At 46.7% G+C, this 22129-nt stretch overlaps 1 protein-coding gene across 12 annotated transcripts in view; it reads right to left on the reverse strand.

The window, feature by feature from the left end:
- The window catches only part of COL26A1 (collagen type XXVI alpha 1 chain), a 188476-nt gene that overhangs the window by 34205 nt on the left and 132142 nt on the right, over positions 1–22129 (reverse strand). For all 12 annotated transcript variants that reach the window (XM_080563183.1, XM_080563193.1, XM_080563192.1 and 9 more), the window contains one exon: positions 11226–11287. In XM_080563183.1, coding sequence (XP_080419309.1) covers positions 11226–11287 — 62 coding nt within the window. The remainder of the gene's footprint in view (positions 1–11225; positions 11288–22129) is intronic.

The following is a 22129-nucleotide window of genomic DNA, read 5'->3' on the forward strand; positions in this document are numbered from 1 at the left end:
CTGCAATTATAAATGAGAGTGACTTGGCTCCACTCATTTTTTTTTAACTTGCAATTATTACAGGGTTTATCACTTATTTATTACAAGGCCTGGTGAGAGCCAGTATTACAGCAATGCCAGGAATGATGAACTTCCTGCAGAATGCACTGGCCTGACAGGAGTGAATCAGAAACTAATTAAACTGGGAGCTAGCTTAAGTGCAGGGGAGCTATACCTCAGCTGCTGCAAACAAACAAAATTCCTCCTCTTTATTAATGGGTCCAAGAGCCTCACTTTAATACTAATAAGAAGGCAAAGAGGAATTAGGCCACCACGAGCCCTGCTTCTATCCAAAAGGCTTCTCTGATGCCAGGCAAGGAAGGAATCAGTTCAGAGTGTCTCACGCACCGCTGTGCTTCTGCCTAGTAATTTATTTGTCAGGCTTTGAAGGAAGCGTGCTATCAGTTCAACAAACACTCAGGCATGTGCCTTACCACGAGCATGCTTAATTCCCATTGACATGGGACTCAAGTGAGCATTAAAGACGTTCTCTGGATCAATTTATCCTATTATATTGTTCTCCTGCTTCCCCAGCAAAATACCTGGATGCCGCTGCCAAAGTACACTCAGCAAGAGAGGCAAAACTACGCCTTGGGGTGCTGCGTGAGAGGGGCCACAGCCAGGCCAGGGTTAGGATGCTCCTGCTGGGGGAAAGAGACCGACACGGGCTGTCTTGGGCGGTATTTTGCCATGGTCCTGCAGTGCTGCAGGAAGAGGTGCCATGAAAGTGATAGCAGCACTGGGCAGAGACCAGCAGGCTGCGGGGTCCATGGCCTCGGGGGCAGCGTGCGTGGAGCTAGCACAGCTCGGCCGAAGGTTGCATCTGGAGTGGAACAGCTCCAAATCATTTTTATGGGTGATAATAAAAACGTGTTACCACATAATCAACACTAAACAGTGGCAATGGTATCCTTTTCATTAAAAAAACATGGTTTAAATGAGTGCTCTGCTGATAAACGCCGGAAAAGATTTAAAGGCATGCACAGAATAATGTAGTGTGCTCCTTTATACGCTGACTATGTATACTTCCTGGTCATCGAGCCATCGTAACAAGTTTATTTTCCCAGGGCACAAACTGATAGAGGTTGGGAAGTCTCTGGACTTGAAATTGCTGAGAAATTCTAGTTTTTATGATCAGGACTGAAAATGTGCCCAGAAGATGTAAAACAGCAAGAGGACAGCTCACATCGTGAGATCTAGAGAGCCAAAGCGAAGGGGGAAAAGCACGAGGGATTTAGTCACACTCAGAATCTCAAAGCATACACACTTCTTTCAGCAAGGAGTGTCCTTTTATAAGCTAGCACAGCACATAGCACAACCGGGGTCCTTCGGCGTTATTACAATAGCATTGGAGCCATTCATCTATTCTCTGTCACGTTCTGTTTTTCTTAAAGCTGCCATTGCCGTAGTCAAGGGACTCGAGGAGAATTCCCACTTTCATTAAACAAAAAAAGAAAGTTTCTAGCCCTCTGAGTAAACTGCTGGAAAATGATACCACAGGGGCTCACAGCCAGAAAGCAAATTAGCAAAATGTGCAATGTATTAAAGTCCCAGTATTAAAGTCTTGGTATTTGCTTGTCAGTAGGGTTAGATGGACAGAAGGCTAACACCAACTGAAGAAGAACGCACAGCTTTGGTTGGGAATCCTCAGCAGTGCCCGTGTCTGTTACTATTACTACTACTTGCAATGCAAATGTTATTACAAAAAAAAAAAAAAAGGAGAGTGAGGCACAAAACACTCCAATGACACCAAGACATGCATCTTGATGCCAAGGATCGCGACAGTCGCCCAACCGTGCAGAAGCAGGTACAGGGAACTTCCCGAGGGGCAGCACCTGTGGCTGCTGCTTGTGGTGGCAGGGGGGCAGATCGCTGCATAAGACACGAAGGCCTTTCCTCCCAGTTTGCACGGCATTGCGCAAGGGGGAAGGATGGCCTCAAGTCAGCAAAGCACTCAGGCTTTTGTCTTTTTGCACGTACAGAAGCAAGAAGTCAAATCTGAGCCTAAATGGACGCGCTGAACCGGAGCCTCTGGCAGCAGAGGTCCCACCAGCATGAGACGAGGGCTTGCCTCTGGTTTCCAGACCCCACCTCGCAGATGCAGCTGAACTGGGTCAGAAAGCTGGAAGGATCTGAAACGCTGGGGCCGCATCCCCTGCCAGCACCGCCGCAGGAGACGGGCCCGTCGCAGGAGCCGGCATGCGAAGGCAAAGGGAGCGCGGGAGGGATGACGCACTGCCCTGGCCGAGCAGCTCGCAGGCCAGCGCCAGAGGCAGAGGTTATTGCCTGCAAAAGTCACCCCTGGGCTTTCCGAGCCCCGCAGAGCCACCGGGCTCACCTCTGTACAGCATCTGGCGCTCGCCCTTCTCCCGCGGCTCGAAGCCTGGCTCTCCTCTGCGTAGGGCCCTCAGCAGGGACGTTAGTGTTACGTGCCTGAAGCTCGGTCCCAGCTTACTCAACCCAACTCCCCCTCTTCTATTTGCCAGCATAAACTTTCTAAACTTCAGACACATACCACATTTCTTGCGTCAGATCAAAAGCTCAGCCCAGGGACAATGGAAATGGGAGGAAGGTTTTCATCTTCTTGAGATGTTCAGTGTCTGAGGATTTTTTTGGCTTACAGTGGCTTTCAAGAACCCTATTTTGGTTGTTCCCACACATCAAAAGAAGATTTCACAAAAACAGCCTCCTCCCATCATCTGTCCTCTGCTTGCATTCCTGATGTCCTGTAACTAGTAGGTGCTAGAAATGAGGAAAGAACAGCCGGGCGTCCAACGATTTCAAAATTGATACAACAGGGCTCAGAGTGTTTTTCTTTGGATAAAAACCCATGGAAATGCAGGGGGATCATTTGACACAATCCAGATGGATATTATTAATTAATAAACAGGGGATATTTGCTGTCTTGAAGCATTGACAGAATGAACTCCCCTCCATCTCTTTCTGAAAAGGAGGGAAAAAAAACGTGCATGAACCTAGCTCATCAGCTAAAAATTCCAGCGTAAAATAAGATTCTCTTGATCTTGTAAAGACACAAGCTGATTAATAATGGTAATTGCATAACTTGTTGGACATATCTTTCTTTATAGCAAATTATTTGGCAAAATGTAAGAGTTTTTTAATCATTCATCCAGACACAGAGCTAAACAGGGAGTTTTACAAAGCCTGATGGAGAACCGTATCTCTCTTGTAGCATTATGAAACCTGTGAATGCAAAGCTCCGATGCAGACACAGTTATTGGTTTCAAAAGCCAACAGACATTCGGTAAGAGTTCGCTACAATCTGATGAACCGGGTACCCAGAGAGAATCTGGGTGACTTCATCCCTATAGCATCTTAGAGGCTACAGCCAAAGGGGACAAGATAATTAGTGCATGGAGGAGTTCTCACGATATTGACAGATTATGTAGGGAGCAATAGCTGATGTCACTGGACTGACCCAGCGTAGACCAAAAGGTAAGGTTGATGTCATCAGCTATTGCACTGAAGACAGAAATTTGGACCAAGGGCTTCTGCCAATCCATAGGTGATGCAGCCCATGCTCTTTCTGTTGAAGTATTTGGTTTCTTTGTACAGTTCTACAACACTTCCAAAAAAAGAGAATGCAAAAAGTGACTGTTTCATGAGCAGGTATCTTCTGTGGGGGAATCACAGCAGAGACAACACAAGAGCATGGGCTAACCTACTAATTCAGGTGAAACCAAGGCAAAGCCCAGCAGACCATCAGACCCCTGAGGCTTTGCCTCTCAGGCTGCAGCAGGACAAGGACTGGCACTCGCTCACCGGGTCACTGCCCTCAGAGTCACCCAGGGAGCTTCTCTGCTGCTGCCACCACCTGGGGGTTCACCTTCGCTGCTGTACGGCCGCGCAGCCAGCCATTACTGGCACCCCGGCGCCTGAGAGCCAGGGGAAGGAGGTGGATGTGGAAAGGATCCAGCAATCCTCCCAGTGCCGTGCTAAGAGCTCGTTGCAGAGTGAAGTACACAAAGGAGCTCAGAGTGAAATCGGATTCCCCACCATTACTTTAAAACACCTGATAAAAATAAACTGCAGCTATAACCTTCCACCCTCAAAATCACATCATTCTTCTCTGCCCAATTTATTGCTTGTCACCTGCTGGGGATGTAGCAGTGTTACGGACGTGGAGCCAGGCCAGCCTGAGATGAAGTCAGTCTCCAGAAAGTAACATCTGTTCTCAGCAATGGCTTTGAGATCAGCTCTCTGCTTCTTGTCAGGTGAGAAGCCCTCGGCTCTGCCTGAGACGTTCGCATCGGCCAGCTCCAGTGGGCTGAGATGCCTCCTGCGCTCTCCTCCTGTGCTGGGGTCCACGTGAAAAGCTGCTAGAAGAGAGCAGCACAACTGGAAAAAGTCAGAGGTTTGGTCCTTTCCTTGTTTGCCTTGGTGCAGGATGAGAAAAGGACCTCGAGCCACTTTTCTCTTACGATCCTATTTTTGTTATGAAGCTCCACCAGAATTCCTGACTGAGAGTTGAGTGGAAGTTTGCACTTTTGGGCAGAGGGTTAGCAAATGATCCGAGCACTTATACATCCTTTGCTGTTACCTACTTTTTGGCCACAAGAGTATTTCTCGTGAAAAACAAAGCTTGCAAATGTAATACTCTCAGGTAGTAAATATACTCACAGTATTTCCTAATGCAGACGTAGGATTCGCTTGGCAAATTAAGTCGCATGTTAAAGGACAATGGAATTTTTCAAAGTTATTTTATGAAAATGTCGAACATATTTGATTAAAAATGCCAAACCTGTAACTAAAAAACTTTCCAGGAGGGGGTGGTGGAGAGGGAGGTCTTTGAAGCCTTTTTGTGGTTCTGGCAAATGATTTACAGCATTTGCCAAACACATGGAACAGCCTTAGGGGACCAATTTCTCCTTCAATCCAACAGTGATAAGAAATAAGATCCAACAATTACCAGACTTGAGAATAAAAGGATTTTAACTGTCATTCTGGAAGATAGAAGCATGCCCAAGTCAGAGAAAGGCCAGTATCTGAACTGCCTCAAGTGTCCTCGGCAGAAGCATGATGATTGCTTGCTAGAAAACTGCCAAGGAGATAGATTTGAAGTTCAGAGATGACCTTTGATATGGTTTACCCACCAGATTTTGTTTCACCATCTCCCCTTCTTAAACATCAGTTTGAAGATGTGTTTTAGTCTTAAGGACAAAACCTGACTTACAGAAACTCACCAATTAATTTAAGCATTTTATAGGGATTGATTTAAGTTTGCTCTTGCTACAGCTATCTGCTGACTAGCCTAAACACTCCTTAAATTCAATGCATTGTTGGAACTGGAAATGCAGATTCTGCACAGGGTCACCAGGAAACCTCAGAGATTTACTAAACTACCTTCCTGTTGAGAACAGAAGGTAAATAAATAACTGCTAGTGGCAATCAAATATACAGCATGGAATATTCACGAAAGTCCTTGAAATACCAAGCAAGCATTACAGTCCGCTCTTTGGGACCAGCAGCAGCCTCACAGCCAAGCAATTCGGGTTTTGCTCCTAGAGTTTCTCCCAGCTATGCTACAGTACCTTAAAACATCTTCTGTTTTGCAAATATTTCTGCACTACAGCAGGAGATTGTTTCATGCCTATCAGAGAAGGAAAAGACAAACCCCATAAAACATCACAGACAGCTGCTTGGAGAAACAGGCAGATATAAAATCATTTCATACAATGATTACAGCAAAAAATTCCAAGTAATGGTGCTTTGTAATCAAAAGACATGGGTCGTGAAGGTGCTGTGTGGAAATCTGAGCTACATAAATGGGGTGATTTCAGAGAAATAGCAACGGATCGATTAAACCTCTGTGTACAGTACAAAGATTTTCTTTAAAACCTTTCAGAAATTCCTGCACGGGGAATCACATTACAAGGACTGTTTTCATGCAAGAAATACGCATGTCATTTATCAATCACACAATGAATCATTCAGACACTAGATATGTAATGCTATCTCCTGCTTTAAAGCTGTGAGTGAAATGCCACGATCTTCTCAAAAGCGGTGTCAGGAGATAAGGCTGGGTTATATCAACGCAGATCAAATGCTGCGCTCGAGCTCCAACCGAAAGTTGGGATTAATATCACACTGCCCATAACTCCGTGGTGCGGTTTATTAAAAGAAAATGGGGCTTGTGGAGAACAAAATGAGCAGAAAGCTTTAGGCAGCTGCCTGCTTTCCTGTTAGCACTGCACGCAGTGGGAGCGGCACTGCAGCTCTCTCGAGTTTCAGCACTATTTGTTGGGGCTTTGTCCTGTGTCACAGGAGGGCAGCATCAGGCTCAGGAAGGCCAGAAAGAAAGGACTGTACATGATTCCCACTAAGAAACCGTGCTGGCATAAGGAGAAGCCTTGTATTTGAAATAAAAGTGGGTTGTGGGAGGCTCTAATCACATTGCATAGAATGTCATGGGAGAGAAGTAAGGTTTGGCATACCGGGGAGGGGGGAGCTTTTGTCCTTCCCTGCACACTTTCTTGCCCTTGATCCCAGCCTCAGCGCCATCTTCCCGATGTAGATTCAAGCCCGTAGATTTCAAGCTCAGCACCATCAAGCAAGCTTTCAAACCTGTGGCACCAAAACGGGTCTGGTATCAAGCAAATGGAGCGGGCCGATTCCATCCCAGGCTGATGACAGGGTAACTCGAAATGAGAAAGATGAGAATGGGCCCGGACTCATCTCTCTTCACCTCCTTTTATGCAGCAACTTCCCATGCAGCCCCAAGGACAACCTACAGCAGTGTTAAGGAGGGCACAAAGCACGTGAGGACTTTGTCCTGTCCCTAATGAGTCATTTTTTCATTCTGTTTTCTTGTATCTTGTTTTCTATTCCAACTTCCATATTACAAAAATCAGAGGGTTCCTTTTATTACCTCATTTGGACGCTGACCTTACAAGTTGGATGAACCAACTCATCCTTGCATTAAGAAAGACGAGAGCCATTCTTGTTACACCCCCATTTTTATGGGGACAGCTGCGGTAGCCTGCAGAAGAGGAGGAGGGAAAGAAGAGACGACAGACTTGCAGCCTCTACTTCCAAGGCTGAGCTTGTTCCGTGTTCACTTGCCCTTCACAGCCACTGGAGGACAAAGGCACATTTTACGTATCCTCACACATACTGGGGAGGGCTCTTGGCTCCTTCTCCCCATTGCAGAGGTGTGAGGAAGAGACTGTTTTTCACTTGTGCCTAGCCTGCTCTATTAAAGCAGCGTTAAATTCCTATTATATTCCTATCTATTAAATTCCAGGTTGAAATTCAAAAGGGCAAAAGCAGCAATGTCATTCCTGGGTGACCTTTTCTGATTTACACTCTGCAGTTGCAAGTCCCCCCTCACACCACTGGAATGCAGACTCCCCGTCCATTTGGGATTGTCATAAATAACCCAGAGATTATCTCCAAGTTTCCCACACAGGGTATTCCAGCCACAGCCCGTGCACAGCAAAGGAGCTCTGTATTTTCTCATACCCAATAAGACATTTCCATATCCCTTCAGCACTGAAAGCTTCCAGAGGACAGCTATCCTATGGCTATCCTGTGGCCACTTTCACCAATGGCATATTCAGATACCATGGGCTTCCTTCTACTTACTACAACCCAAGTGCAAACGGGCCAACAGGCAAAAAAATAAACAAACAAAAAACAGAAAAAAAAAAACCAAAACAGGAATCCATCTTTGTGTTTACTTCTCCCATTCGTACTCTTACCTTGCTGTAAAAGCAAGGAAAGAAAGAAGGCTGTGGAAGGAAATCCTGCCCCAGAACTGGCTGTTTCCCACCTAGGAAATGTAAGAGTTAGTACAAAATGTCTTTCTCTGAATGTGAACCTTCTCCACTCATCACTCCACCAAAAAAAAAAAAAAAAAGAAAAAAAAAAGCCTGAAGGAGAAAAATCATACCATAGAAGTACTCTTTGGCTGCTCATATGGCTTCTACTCTGGCATCTTCAGGTCCTGACATTACTGAGCATCAGTTGTTTCAAAACAGGCATCTTTCTCCAAAACCCAGAGCAGGAATAGAAGCAATACTACATGAATGTAAGCACCTTTTTCAAGGGTGCTGGCAATTACTGCATTACAACAACTGAGGTCACTACATGGCTGTGTAGATCAAACTGAACTTAAATTAACATGGAAGAAAGAGTGAATCAGCACATTTCTCCTGTGTACAGCATCTGTGCTCATATAATGTTGCTTCACTCTGCTTTTAATTGCTACACACCACCAGTTTTTGCACAGCACCCACAGCTTATCAAATGAAGTGGAAGCCTGAAGATGAACAATGTCCCTGCTAGGCTGTGCTGCAGAATATACTCTCCTAGCAGATACACGATCTTTAGCACACCACAATACAAACAGACAACTCATTGCCCCCCATAAAAGTAAACCTCTTGATGAGCTTTGCTCCCAGCTTGGGTGTCTGTGGGAGCACAGTAAAGTCAGGAGGAAACCCATCACAGCAACAACACAAATTGCCTCATTAGCTCCCCAGAGCTAAGGTGTTTTCCTTGCCTTTAGAACTGGGTAAGAAATAAATGAATATAATTAGCTAGAGAAAGGTCAAATTGGAAACACTAGTTTTCCAAGCTGTAACTTTTTAAACTTCTGCGAGGATGTCACACAAATGCTCACATTTAGCACGGCTAAAATAGAGCGTGAAGCACTCTTCCTGCAAGCCAGACAAGCCCCAAGCAGCAGCACTTGCTTAGCATTACGAGGTGTCCGGGACTGCAGAGTGCTGCAGCACTAAAACACACAGACACGATGTGCTATGCCCAAGATAGCTGATGGAGCTGATCAGCACCACTGAGGTGCTCCTCGTCTGCTGAGTCCAGGCTCCACCAGCTGATCATGTCTGTGATTCTGCAGACTTTGCGGCTACCTGGAGACTTGGAGGGCCACGGCTTGTCCCGGCATTCCAGCGGTCCCTCTGGCAGGAGGCTGTCACTCTGCGATCTGTGAGTCTGAGTCATCCAAAGTGCTCAGTGAGGCAGGGGGAAGGTGCTCTTTGCTTGGCCACGGCTGGGACGAAGCCAGTACCCAAACCCCTCAGGGGTCCAGCTGGTCACATCTTGGCACTGGGCTTTGCACACACCTGCCTCGCTGATCCTCATGTCAAAGGGTTTGCAGGACTGCAAAGCCTTCAGCTGTCGACACGGCGCTTGTTGGCTGCCAGCTCGGTGCTCCCTCCTGAATGCAGGGCAGGTTGCAGCATGGTGGCTGCCAACATCCAAAGCATTTCCTAGAGACCAGCACGTCAGGTTTGCCAGTCAGGGGGCAAATGCCAGTTGCTGCACAAGTGTCTTAGGTCACGTTGCTGCCTTCACTAGAGCTCCCACGCACAAGGCGAGTGGGCAGCACTTCCCAAATACCACAGGCATCAGGCAGGTGGTACCCACGTCGGAAAGCGGATTGCTTTTAGGTGACAAGAACCTAAAATCACCTGCTTTAAACCAGCTGCATATCTGCACAACCCACTGACTTGGGGGCACTCACTCAGGGTCGAAGACTTCTCAAGGGGGTTTGGGCAGGTGGGAGCTGCCTCCTCCTCAGCCAAGGCCTGCCAGGGCCCTTGCTGAGGCTGGCCTTTGCCTCTTAGGCTTGGTTATCCAGCACAAGTGGTGAGCAGCACAAGTGCTGAGCAGCACAAGCCAGCAGAGCACAGGTGCTCTGATGTCAGGACTTCGGAACAAGCCTTCGGTTATGAATTTCCAGGGAGTCAAATACAGAAAGTCCTGGAAAGTGAAGCAAGGTAGAGCTGGCTACAGCCTGAGCATGGGAGGGCTGATTTACATCTCTCTGAGGCTGGTCCATGTCTTACTTGGACTCGAGACTACACACAGAGGTCGGTCACCAGCCCCTCTCTCCTCTCCGAACGCCTCCAGCTCCCCGCTGCCAAAGAACACCCACCTGCCAGGTCCCACTGCTCCGAGAAACAGCCCAGCTCGTCTTTGTCCTTTGCACTACAACAGTTGTTTCCACTCGAACAATACAGAATTCCCCACATCTTCATCCCCCCTCCCCTTTCGTTTTCCCCGAAGTGAAATATAACTGCGAAGGCTTTGAGGAAGTTCCAGACAACATTGCTCACTTCATTTCAGCTCAGACAATTCCCAAATTACCAGAATCTCATGCACTGGCCTCAAAATCACCACACATCCAACCTCCCCCCACCAAAGGTTTCTCCCCAAATTCTTTTATGTCACTGATAACCATATGTTAACGAATAATAAGAGCAGCACTTGCCTTAAAGGAACCAAAGCACTGCATCTAACAGCCAGGACTGGGCTGGCACAGGGACACCACAGATCAAAGGGGACCGACTCAGCTTTTTTGTTACTAGACTGGAACAAGTCATCTGAATCCCAGTAGGTAGAAATTAAAACAATTTGCAGGAAAAAACAAAAACAGAAACAAAAAAAAAATGTGAAGGTCTGCCCTTAATATTTTTCTCCACTGAAGCATGCACAAAAGCCTCCCATGCTTCAGAAAAGGGATAAAAACACAGGAACGGACAGCAATTGAAGAGCAGACTGAACAACTGTCTTTTGAAAAATCTGCACGCCCTTACTGCTCTGTTCTGTGCCCTACAAGGGTAAGGTTCCACAAGGCATTGGAGTGAGTAAGACCAGAACTGGAGTCTGCTTCTTTCCCGAGCCAGGGGAATTGCTGCTTTATGTCCCTGTGGTACCAAGCAGCTGAAAGCAAGACATTTATCATACAGCTCCATCTGCCCGCTGTTCCTGGAGCAAAACCTGAGCACTATTCAGGAGGAGCTGAATTAATGCTCACACAGGCCCATCTTTCACCAGCCCCCAGCAGTACAGACGGGGCTGAGTGCCTGTATCTGCTTCAAGTGTTTTGTCCTGCACCACCCAGGCACCTCCCTTTGGGCTCGTTTGAGGCAGACACACAGAGCACTTGCTGTAAAGCAAATGGAAACAGCACGAGCTGCCTCTCTGGTTATTAATCCCAAGAGCCGAGCTGAGCGATGGAGATGAGCAGCTCTCTCCTTGTGCACCACTTGGTGTCACACCAGCCGAGCTCTGCTGTCCCTGCTTGCTGTGCAGACGGACAGACACCTCCTCTCTCCAGGGATGTCAACTCGTCTTTTTCACTGGCAACGCTTGGAAATTTTTGCCAAACAGAAGAATAAAGGCAATAAAATCCTTACCTTGGCCTCAAGCGTGTTTAGCCTCTCGGTCATATCTGCTAGTCTCGTGCAGTTCATGCATTCTGGAAAGAACAAAACAGAATGATGTAAAATCTCTGTGTACTTCGCATTCTAATCCATGGCTTTCACTCCGCGGGCCCTGATCCCTTTTTGATCCAAGGCACACAGGGAAGTGCTTTAAGATAATCAGTTATTGGGGGTGGGAGGTGGAATAAACATTCAACGCTATTATGCAGGTAAACAGCCACAGCCACATTATGAGTGTTGTTTGGGGACGTTCGGTGGTGCGGTGTGAAACCAAGTTCCCAACAGGCAGAAGGCAGGCAGAGAAAAATTAGTTTTAAGAATTTTCCTGGTGCCAACCAGCACGACCAGCTGTCACTGGCAGAGACATGGTCTGTCAGTGGCACAGGCTGGCATGGCACATACCACCTCGCAGACACCAGGCTGCACAGCCGCTGCTCCCACTTAGCTCGGTGCTCTTCCTTCCCCTGCTCTCAGTCCTGGTCAAATGCCAACGAGAGCAATGACTGCACAGAATGCCCGTCTCTGCGGAGCCCTGCTCCATCCCCAGGCCCCGTAACCACTCCCACAACAAATCATCAGTCCCAGCAACAGCGAGAAAAAACAAGTGACCCCAGGGCTGACGCAGAGCAGACCTGCAGCACGAAGTGGTTTCCATCTCACTTTGCCGCATGGAAGCAACAGATCGGCAGCAAGCACCAAAGGGGTCTTGACAGGATGCCTTACCGAGAACAAACGTTAGCTTAATGGGCTCTGAGTGCAGTTTAAAATGATTGCTTGGTACAAAGGACATCACTTATCTAAACAGGAGGCCTGCTGCTTTGCCTCTGTTTTCATTTCAGCAGTTTTAAAGTGAGTGAAGGAGGATAAAGCCCTGAGCAGAGATTTAATCAACAAGCACTTTCCCAGCACGTCACAGCCGTGTTGAACGGCCTGTTCCCAGCTATCAGAGAAGCGTTCCAGCCTGGCCCGCTCACCTATCACAACTTCTGAAGTGCAACGGTTTTTAAAAAGGGAAAATGACTCGCAGCATGAAGTATTACAGAGAACAAACCAGCCTTACTCAGGCGACACATCACCACCAGCTCATGTCCCACAGAGGAGAATCTCTGCGTGCGTTTCTGGGCCTCTTGAGGACCAGGGCCAGTTTGCAGTGATGGCCACTGATGCAGTATTTCCTCCTGGTATTTCCATAGGGCTGGGGAGGTTGACCCCTAATTCTTGAGCCACTAACCAACCATCCAGGTGTGGCTCAGGCTGAGGGTGCACTGGGGATTTGTGTAACCCCAGTACCTACCTATGGAGAGCAATGGGTGAACACGGGTTCAGGTGAACATGGGCTTTGACCTAACCAAACATCCCCAGGACACCTGGGACTCAGTTCTCATCCCTAACGAGTGTCCCCTTTTGCATGAGGACCCCTGAGGAACCTCTCAAATCTTCACCCACAAACACTTTCCAGTTTATGAAGCACATGGTATGCGCCGATGGCTCTCAGCCACGCAACGATTTTAATATGTGGCTCGGAGGGCCAGGAAGTTTGGCTGTTCCCCTTCAGTGATTTACAGCCCAAGCAGATTGTCTGAGTACTAACGGCATCCAATCACCCACTGCATAAACCTTCCAAAGAAATTCTCTCCTTGACCCCTTGGGGGCACAGAAAATCTCCACGGGGAGCTGTGCACCTCCCCAAAGGAGGTAGACACGCAGCCTCCATCTGGTGGGGCCTTACCTTTCGCAAACAAAGCATCTGATGGTTTGGGCACACTGAGATCGAGGGATTCCCTCACAGGTCAAGACTGACACGGACCATCTTCGGACTAACGGCATTTGTTTATTTTTATTCTCTGCAATCGATCTTGGGGGTCATTATTTTTGGCCTGAACTGGCCCATGAATACACAAGTGCCACAGGCGCGTTGTCCCCAGGGAAGGAAGTGGGCGAGGCTGGTTTGGTCTGCATCTGCTTGTGGTGTGCAAAATGGGGAATTATGTTCTGTTTGTAACTGGCTTCATGCTTTTGATCTTGCTCATCCCCATACAAAGATAAGACTGAATAAATCCAGAGCTCCCAAGAGCCAAAAGGCGCACCAGATGTGTTACAGAGCAAATAAAATATGGAGTCCTAGTCTCCCTTCTGCTGGCTTGCACATATTAATAACCCCCATAGGTTTCACAGAGACTGACTTGGACTGTCTGAAAACCATCTCTGGGACAGATTCTGAGATGAATTGATAAGTTAAACTCTATTTGGAGAGCTCAGCTTACTAAAAGGGCTTGTACTACCCCTCTGCACAGGGGCGAATCAACCAAATCAGAGGAGAGGGAGCTCTGATCATCTCTGCTGGACACCGGTCCAGCAGCCCCTCTGCTCTTGAAGAGCATCTCAAGCAGTGCTCTTACATGCATTTGCTGGACAAAACGTTAGATTTAAATCAACAAAATAACAGAACTCTGATCCTGTTCTTCTCAAAGTGCCTAGAAACCCGGATCCACACCCAAAGTACTTAGCCTGGACCCGAAAGACATTTAACTAATCCAGTAAGTGGAAGTCCTACTGCAAAAAATCTTCTTACTGAGGAAAATTGTCCTGCCAACAAATCCTTGTGTAATTTATCTAGCTAACTGGCAGATGGACAATGCTTACAAACATGAAGAGTGAGATGAATGCTTGGTACCTCTGACACAGAATCTACAGGCAAAGCTTGCTCACAGTACACCAGGGACCAGCCTCCTTCAAGGTCTGGGGGTCATTCTTTGTCGTTGTAGAAGGCCTGAGGATGATGGTGACAAATCAAGCTAACAAATATCTTCCCTTACTACTATGCACTTAAATATTTACTCTCTAATCCCGGTGGCTGGTGGTTCCAAGGGCTTGCACTGCAAAGTCAAAGCATTCTGCTTTAGTAAAGCTAGCTTGAGAATCTCACATCACTATTCCACAGACAATGAACACAACGTTGGGGCAAATACGCATGCTCTCTGACCTGAAACACCAGAGCAGACGCTATCCATATCTGCAGAAATCCATCACTTGTTGCTACACAGAACCACAGTTTATTTCCCCCAGATTCCTAGCTGGCAGATTTGTATTTTTCCAGCTAAACTCTGAGAAAGGAGTTGTGATTTCACTCTATGAAGCCCAACCTTAAAACACATGGTAGGATTTGTTTTAGAAATATTCCAGCAGGGAGGATAAATAATTGAGATAATAAGTGTAAGACTGTACCAGCGTATCATGTGACACCCAATCTGTCTCCAGAACATCTTGCTGTCCCTGTCCTAGCACACCTCTGCCTTCCTGCCCTCCTGTTCCCCCTCTCTGGCTGCGTGGGTAAGGCAGTACAACTGGATGGAAAGGAAAGATGTAACATATCAGAGATGGGATAGACTCGGCGTGCTGGCAGACAATAGGTCACAATACCCTGTGTCAGCGGTGACCCATTTAACCCTGACCCAAAGGCTGCTGCATTTGATCAGCCTTCGATTAAAGGCTGAGAGCTGGCACCTCCTGCGCTGCACAAACAGGCACCAGGCTCTGGACATGCTCCTAGGACAAGTGACTGACAACGGTGAATGTCTTCCTTCAGGTGCCTTGCTACGCTTGCCCTTCCCACTTTGCTTGAGCAGCATGAACATAATTTCACGATTAAATAGTTGCATATTTTGCCTGCTCAAGGCTGAAAGCCCCACAAGTCTTCCAGCTCCTCACTCAAATCGAGATTAACAAAAAAGGCATGACAATGGCTTTATACCAATAGGGCTCTAATGATTTCAGCATAATTATCACAGTGGCACTGAAGCGAGTAAAAAAATCAGGCCAACTTTCACCATGGGGCCACAGGTCAGAGAGTTCTGTGAAACGGCAAAGAAACCTCTTGGCATCTCTGCCCCATTTCTCAGCCCTGACAGCCCACGCTCATTTGTATACCCAGAGTCTCTGCAGAATATTAAAAGGGCTTTTGGTTTCCCTACAGCCAGATGCTCAGTAGATATAAATTGCACAGCTCAACTGAAGTCAAGGGATCAAGGCTCTGTCTCTCTTTTTCTTGATAGATTACTCCAAAATTCATATTTCAGAGAGGAGGCGGAGGAGGTCGTTTATAGCATATGAAAGGGGAGAGAATTCTGGAATCACAAAGTCTTTGTTTAAACAAATAAAACCTTTGCAGCCAGCTTTTTCAAGGTCATATTTTGCCATTACTAGAAAGCCGAACGAACCCTGCAATGCAATGGGGTGGTTTGGAGTATGCTGCGCTACAAAGCTGTAACACACAAGTTGAGTAGGTCCAGTTTGGAGAAAATGTTGTTCAGCATTCTCTGAACAAATCTGGAAGAGCATCAGTAAAGTCATCTAAATTAATCCAGGCAACTGTTTCTTTGCAAGGCGAAAAGAATGAAGCTCCAAGCTCCTGAGGGGAGCACAAAGCGTAGCTAACTTTACAGTAAACTCTGTGAGCAGATAGGGAATGAGAAGTGACAAAGACATCCAGGATCCAGCAGTGATGCAGCAACGTGACTCACTCAGGTGACAACAGCACTGTCACCATGCCCAGGCCGTCCAAGTCCCATTATCAGGCTCAGCATGAAACATCCACCAGAGGTGTTGTACTTGGACACTTCAAGATAAACCACTGGACCACTGCCCCTTCCATCCACTTGTTCCCACACACATGCATACAGCTTAGCCAAAAAAAAAAAAAAAAAGCAGTGATATTTGCAGGCACCAGAAGAAATTTCAAATCAAATTCCACAGTAGAAATACGAAAACAGACCCCCTGCGCCTACCTAGGTGGCCCTTGGTGGGGGACAGCCAGCCTGGGCTTGCATCTCCACCCCTCTTTAATTTGTCTGATTTGACCCTTCCAGCCTTTTTACATGGATACCGAGTTTCCCTAAGTAGTTTATGTTCTGGCCCTTTGCGAAAGCTTTCGCCAGTGCTTGTGAAGGATAGCAGGCCCAAGCCATAAATCACAGCCAACCTGAGATCTGTTTTTTCAACACGTTTCCTCTAATGAGAGTCAGATGTTGGCTAGATAGACTTTATTAATTGTACTTGTTTGGTATCAGTCATGTCTTTAGCTCTGTAATGGAGCTGGAACAAGCAAAAGGCAATGGGCTGACAGCAACTGTGGAGAGGAGGAGGAGCGCTCGCGTGGCCCAGTAGCCTCTGGTCTGAAGAGAAAACGGGAATCAAAGGTCGGGGGAGCTGCGGGAGGGACGGGATCCTGACAGGATGGCGCAGGCCCGGCCACCGCCCGGCCGGCAGAACAGGCCCACGAGGCTGGAGCAAGGCCTGCTCGCCACGTAAGCACCCCGCATTTTGTTTAACGCAAGATCCACGGGACCCAGCTGCGACAATCTCTCTGCTTACTGCCATGGTATTTACACATCGAGTACGTTGCGAATTTACACCTTTTGGCAAAGGCAGTGGTTGGGAAGGGGCCGCGGTGGCTGGGGTCTCACATGGCAGTGGGGCTGGGATCTGGCTGAGGCAACCGACGGGGAAAAGCCAACCTCACCACATCCCTCCTCTCCCCATCTCATGTTAAGGCCGTCTGTCCTCTCACCCCCTCTCTGGGGCCGACAGCTACCCAACGCCGTGAGCCTCTCACTTCCAACAAACAATTCCTCTGACCCTGCGTTCAACACCAGCACCGACCAGCCCCACGGCACTGCCACCGAGCAGGGCCCTGCACGTAATTAAAGCACTTCACAGGTAACGAACCTCAGGCCAAGGAGGCTCAGGGAAGTTTAAAGATGATCTCATTGACCAAATAACGATGTTTTGTTCTCTCCCACAGTTTTCACGTCAGGATTTTACAGGACGCAAAGCTTTAGTTTCACTCATAAATTGTAAATTATTAGGCTGCCTATCAATATGAAACAGAACATCTATAGAATATTTCTGCAATTTTAGCATCATTATGGATAATTCATTGTCCCTACCAGGAGACCCTTATCACTGCCAAAATTTCTCCATTTGTGATCTCTCTCTCTCCATTTAATATACATATATATCTATTTTAATAACCCTTACCCTTAACTTTACTGGCTATCTTTAAAAAGCAGCTCAAATTTCCCTTCTTATGAGAACTGCTATCTGATCTTTTTCTGCTTGTAAAATATTCATACTTAATTTTCATGTCTACTTTCTTCTACCTTCTTGAACAGGAAAGGGACTTTTTTGTTCCCAAAAAAGCAATAAATATTTCCTTTATCATGAAATTCTGTGATTTTGAAGGCTCTGTAATAAAAAATAAATAAATAAATATAAGAGTAAAACTGAGTGAAAAGGAAGTTTACCACAAAATGCACTTTTGGAATAACAACCACTATCTGAGAACCCAGATAAAATCTGGTACGTAGCTTCAAGTGGAAAAAAACGGGGTGTAGTTTCCAAAAAATTTCTGCAATACTTTCTCTAGATTTTTTTAAATGATTTTCAGTTTCTTAGTGACGTTTTGGTCTTTGGTCTCAAAATGGTATTTATTTCAAAACTCACCTAAATTAAAAATGAAATTAACTGATTAAATAGTCTTAGTGAAACTAACTGGTTCACTTTGGGTCAAATGAAATAATTTAGGTTGACCCAAAACCATATTTTAGTCATTATGTTGTGTCAAAAAGAAACCCTAAATATTTCCATTTCAGTTTGTCCCAAATCATTTTTCTTTCCAATTTTTGGTTTGGCAAATAAACCCAAAAAATCTCCATTATTCACCCAGGTCTATTCTTAAACAGCTCACATCACTCACATTGTTTTATTTAAAATTTCACACATGCACACTCCCACACCACTAACTAATTTTATACATAATTGCTCTCAGCCTGGGGATTTGTGCTCTTTCACAGTGCCAAAGATCTATTTTGCTGGTTAGGCCTGTGCTCTGTTAGCATATGGAATTAGATCACGATCATTTATTCATAGGCAACCATGAGCTGTGAGATCCGTGTTCAATCCATCTTTATCCGTCAGAGGAAAGTTTAGCAGGGAAAGGCTGGATTTTGGGGCAACACGTTTTGCTAGAAATGTATTATCTATTATTTTTAGAAACACCAAGGACATTTTAATAATATAGCCTGAAGATTGAAATGACCCCGATGAGGAGGAATTTTCCCTATCCAGCACGGGTTTGTTAAAGCCTTGCTGTCTGTGAGCTGCAGAAGACGCACTCCCAGACGATGCTGATGGCAGCGTGGTGCTCGGGGCTTCTTGGTGCCGCACCAAACCTCCCTCCTGGCAGCTCCCCTGCGGGCCGTCACTGCCTGGCTCTAAAATTCACCAAAGCAAATAAAATGCCAGAAAACAGGCACGTAGGTAGCATCAATAACATGTATGGACAAACCTCTCACAGCAAGAAGTGGCTATATGCGAGTGCCCCCAACCTACAGGGAGGGAACCCACAAGGCTTCCTGCCACAGCAGCCAAGTGTACCCAAGCCCCCAGGAGCTGGGGCTTCGTCCTAGGTGAAAAAACCCTTCTGTAGATGCTCCGCTCCCCACTGCAGCCAAAACGCAGTGTCCGATCCCCACAGTCATTGCACCAGACTCATTCCTCTGGCACTGCGTGTTGCAGATCAGGGAGTGATACTTCATGAGGCCTGGCTAACTCATCCGACCCCAGCCCAAGCGTGCATGGGAACCACACTGCGCCTCAAAGTTCACCTCAAAGTGAGATGGTCCCACATCCCTTCCAGAGGAGACTGCTTTTCCCTGCTGGGAGAAGTGATCGGGGAAAAACGCGCTCAAAATACGGCATAACGTAACACGAAGTAAGGAAGCAGACAGGACGAAAGGAATCAAGGCTCACCATAAACTCTGGAGGGACTCCTATAATATCAGCTCTGCACCTGCGTATCACAGGTCAGAGAATCTCTCACAGTCTCGAGCCAAACAATGTGTGTTAACTGGACTATGTCTCTCAGAAAGACACTCTAGAGCCAGACAACCTAGGTTTCTTTAGCAAACTGCATCCAAGGCTAACCCCTGTGTTAAAAATATGCATCTTGTTGCCAGTTTGGATTTCTGACATCAAATTCTACCCCTGCTTTGTTTTATCACACTTCAGACTGCAAGGACTAAAGACACCTCTAAGGTTAGATGCCTTCTCTCTGCAGAAAGTCCCCGTAACCCATAAACACGTTACATTTAGGATGCTCAGTCAAACACCAGTGTTTCTTCATCCAGAACATTAGCACTGGCTTCCTTTAGCCAAGACAAAAATTAAGCTGAAAGACCAATAAGGGAAGCATAGCTTAAGCTGCTGAAAAAAATGGTCTGAATTCAGAAGAACTTTTCTCCCTGAAAATCAAAACTCCACGTTTGCCCACACTTACTATGGAGAACACGCTCTGATTACCACTATTATCAGCCCCAGGGGCACTTTTGCAAAGCCTCCATTTCCCAGATCAACGTTTCAGCTTCAGGCTCGAGCCAGCGTGCTTCGTCCGTTCTGCCATGCCTGTGCTCCGCAGCCCTCGCTCGAGGCAGCACCGCTCCGCGCAGCGCTAGCGCCTGTCGCCCAGCGCCACAGGGACAGGATGCAGTCCAACAGGATGCTCAGTCTCTTGAAGATCATTACTCTGCCTGATTCTGCTAATTACCTTTTGCTAGCTTTTGTCTAAATCCTTCTGAGCTCTGCTATGGTCCTCAGAGATCTGAGCAGAAAGAGGAATCCCTTCCACATCTCTCCGCAGCTGCGACTTCGCTCTCTGGGACACCAGGGAGAAGCAGACCCAGCAAATCCCCGATATCATCTGGTCCCCATAACGGGAAGAACAAGGTAACAGTTGCATCAGATTAGTGATTAGCGCAAGGCTGTGCAAAGGATTTTTTTTTTTGGTTTTGTTTCCATGTTAACTTCTGGATGAAGAAAAATTAGCAAAGGAAATATCCAGCTGGGGTCAGCCAGGCATGTTTCAGTTTCAGTTTCAGATTTTTAACTCTTCAAAATAGCTGCACCAGGCTACTTTTCTAACTCATTTTAGGATGAAGAAATCTGAAGATATCCATCATACTGTGCTGAATCAAAATGTTTTCCAGAATTCCTTCATCCTGTTATTTTAACCCAAAGCTTACCAAATGCTTCCCGAATCTGGGGACCCAATTATTTTGTGGTGGAACCAACCCCTTCCTCACCGTTTGTGCTTCCTCTCATTTATGACACCTACACAATAATGAGCACCGTCACACCTCCTCCAAGACATCGTGCTAGTGGTAATTAGGAGAGCTTCATTTTGAGGCTCTAGTTGCCCCCGCCTTGAAATTCTACTTAAAAAATGCCTTAAATGGCACATTTAGACCCAGGAATGAAGGCCCAGCGTCAGGGGAGATCTCTCCCAGAATACGGCAAGCACTGGGTAAGGCTGCATGTCAGCCAACCTTCTCTCCCACGCCATTCACCCCACGCACTCAGCCCCAATATTACGTTTCTCTTACAGCTGTGGAGGATTTGACAATGAATTCTGAACCTCCCTGAGCACTGATGGGGAACGGGGAGAACAGCCAGAGCCTCCGAGTCCAAAATGGACAAATGCAGAGTGGTGCAATTTGTCTGCAATACACTGAGCAGGAATCGGAGATCTCCGGAGAACCTTCATCCCGCCCCAGCCCCATACCTTCTTCTTACAACAGAATCGGTAATTATTCCTAGGCAACGATACACTGGCAAATATGCTCAGACCAGGGCTTTAAAACTGCACAGCTGGAGGACTGGGAGGCTCAGTGCATGGTCACTGGTGCCCACTGCCACACGATGCCTCTGGCAACAGGGATGGTGTTGGCACTTCTCAGTTTCACACAAGCGTAATTGTCCCGCAGTGAAAAGAGCTCCCAGACTCCATAGCCACCGAGAGCTTAGCCCCAACAACATAATCAGGAAACTTGAGAGTACTTAAACAAACCAAATCTCTTAACTAGTTAAGTTTATCCTTCTCCATGAAAGGTATCTGGAAGACACTCTCAAGCACTTCACCGAAGCTGATAGCTTGAACCCAAACCATCACATGCCACAAATCCTTTAAACTTTGAACAGCTGCCAGGCACTCGTTTGCTCGCAGCCACGGGAACAGCTTTCTTATCAATAAATGAGGATTCCTGTGTATGCAACACCCAGTAATGGCAATGGAAATGACTCGGTCAAATGCCTCTGCTTTGAGATTAGGAAATGCCCAAAAGGTTTTAGGCAGCAAAAAAGTGCTAAGTGCAGCTACAGGACAAGCAAGATGCACATTCAAAATAAACAATGGAGCAGCCCCCTTCCAGAAGTGTGAGGACAGCCAGTGTGGGGTATGCTATAAAAATGTCGACATTTGCTATAAATTGTTGTGCTTTGAGACCCAAGACGCTACAGCACTCCTCAATAGGAAATAACTGGGATATCTCCAAAAGCTGTTGGTAAATGAGGACTTTAATGGTGACAATTGCATCAGAATAAGAGCAATCTCCTATTTTAGCCCAATTAGTGCTGTGCTAAATCATCAGCCAAGGCCCTGCCTTTTGCAGTTGAAAGAGACACATCTGTGAGGCTCTTCTGTCGCATGTGTTTTATATTATACTCTAGCACAATATGTATAAACTAACGCTATTCTACACTTACACAGCACCTCATCTGGAAATCTGAAAGCGATTTATGAATGGTGGGCATCTGTGACATTTTACAGATGGAAATTGAGGCACGGAGGGATTCAGTAATTAGCCCCAGACTTGCACAATGAGTCAGCTGCAGAGCAGAGCCTATTATTTGTTGTGTGGTAACATCTAGTGTCCAAACACACAGGGACAAAAGTCTTTTTCCCCAAAAAAGCATGCAGACATGCCCAAAAATGCCACCCAGGTCTGCATTCAGACCTAAGTTGTTGCTGAATAGTCAGTCTGAAC

This window comes from Anser brachyrhynchus (genome assembly GCF_964034855.1).
Source record: "Anser brachyrhynchus genome assembly, chromosome: 20".
NCBI lineage: Eukaryota > Metazoa > Chordata > Aves > Anseriformes > Anatidae > Anser > Anser brachyrhynchus.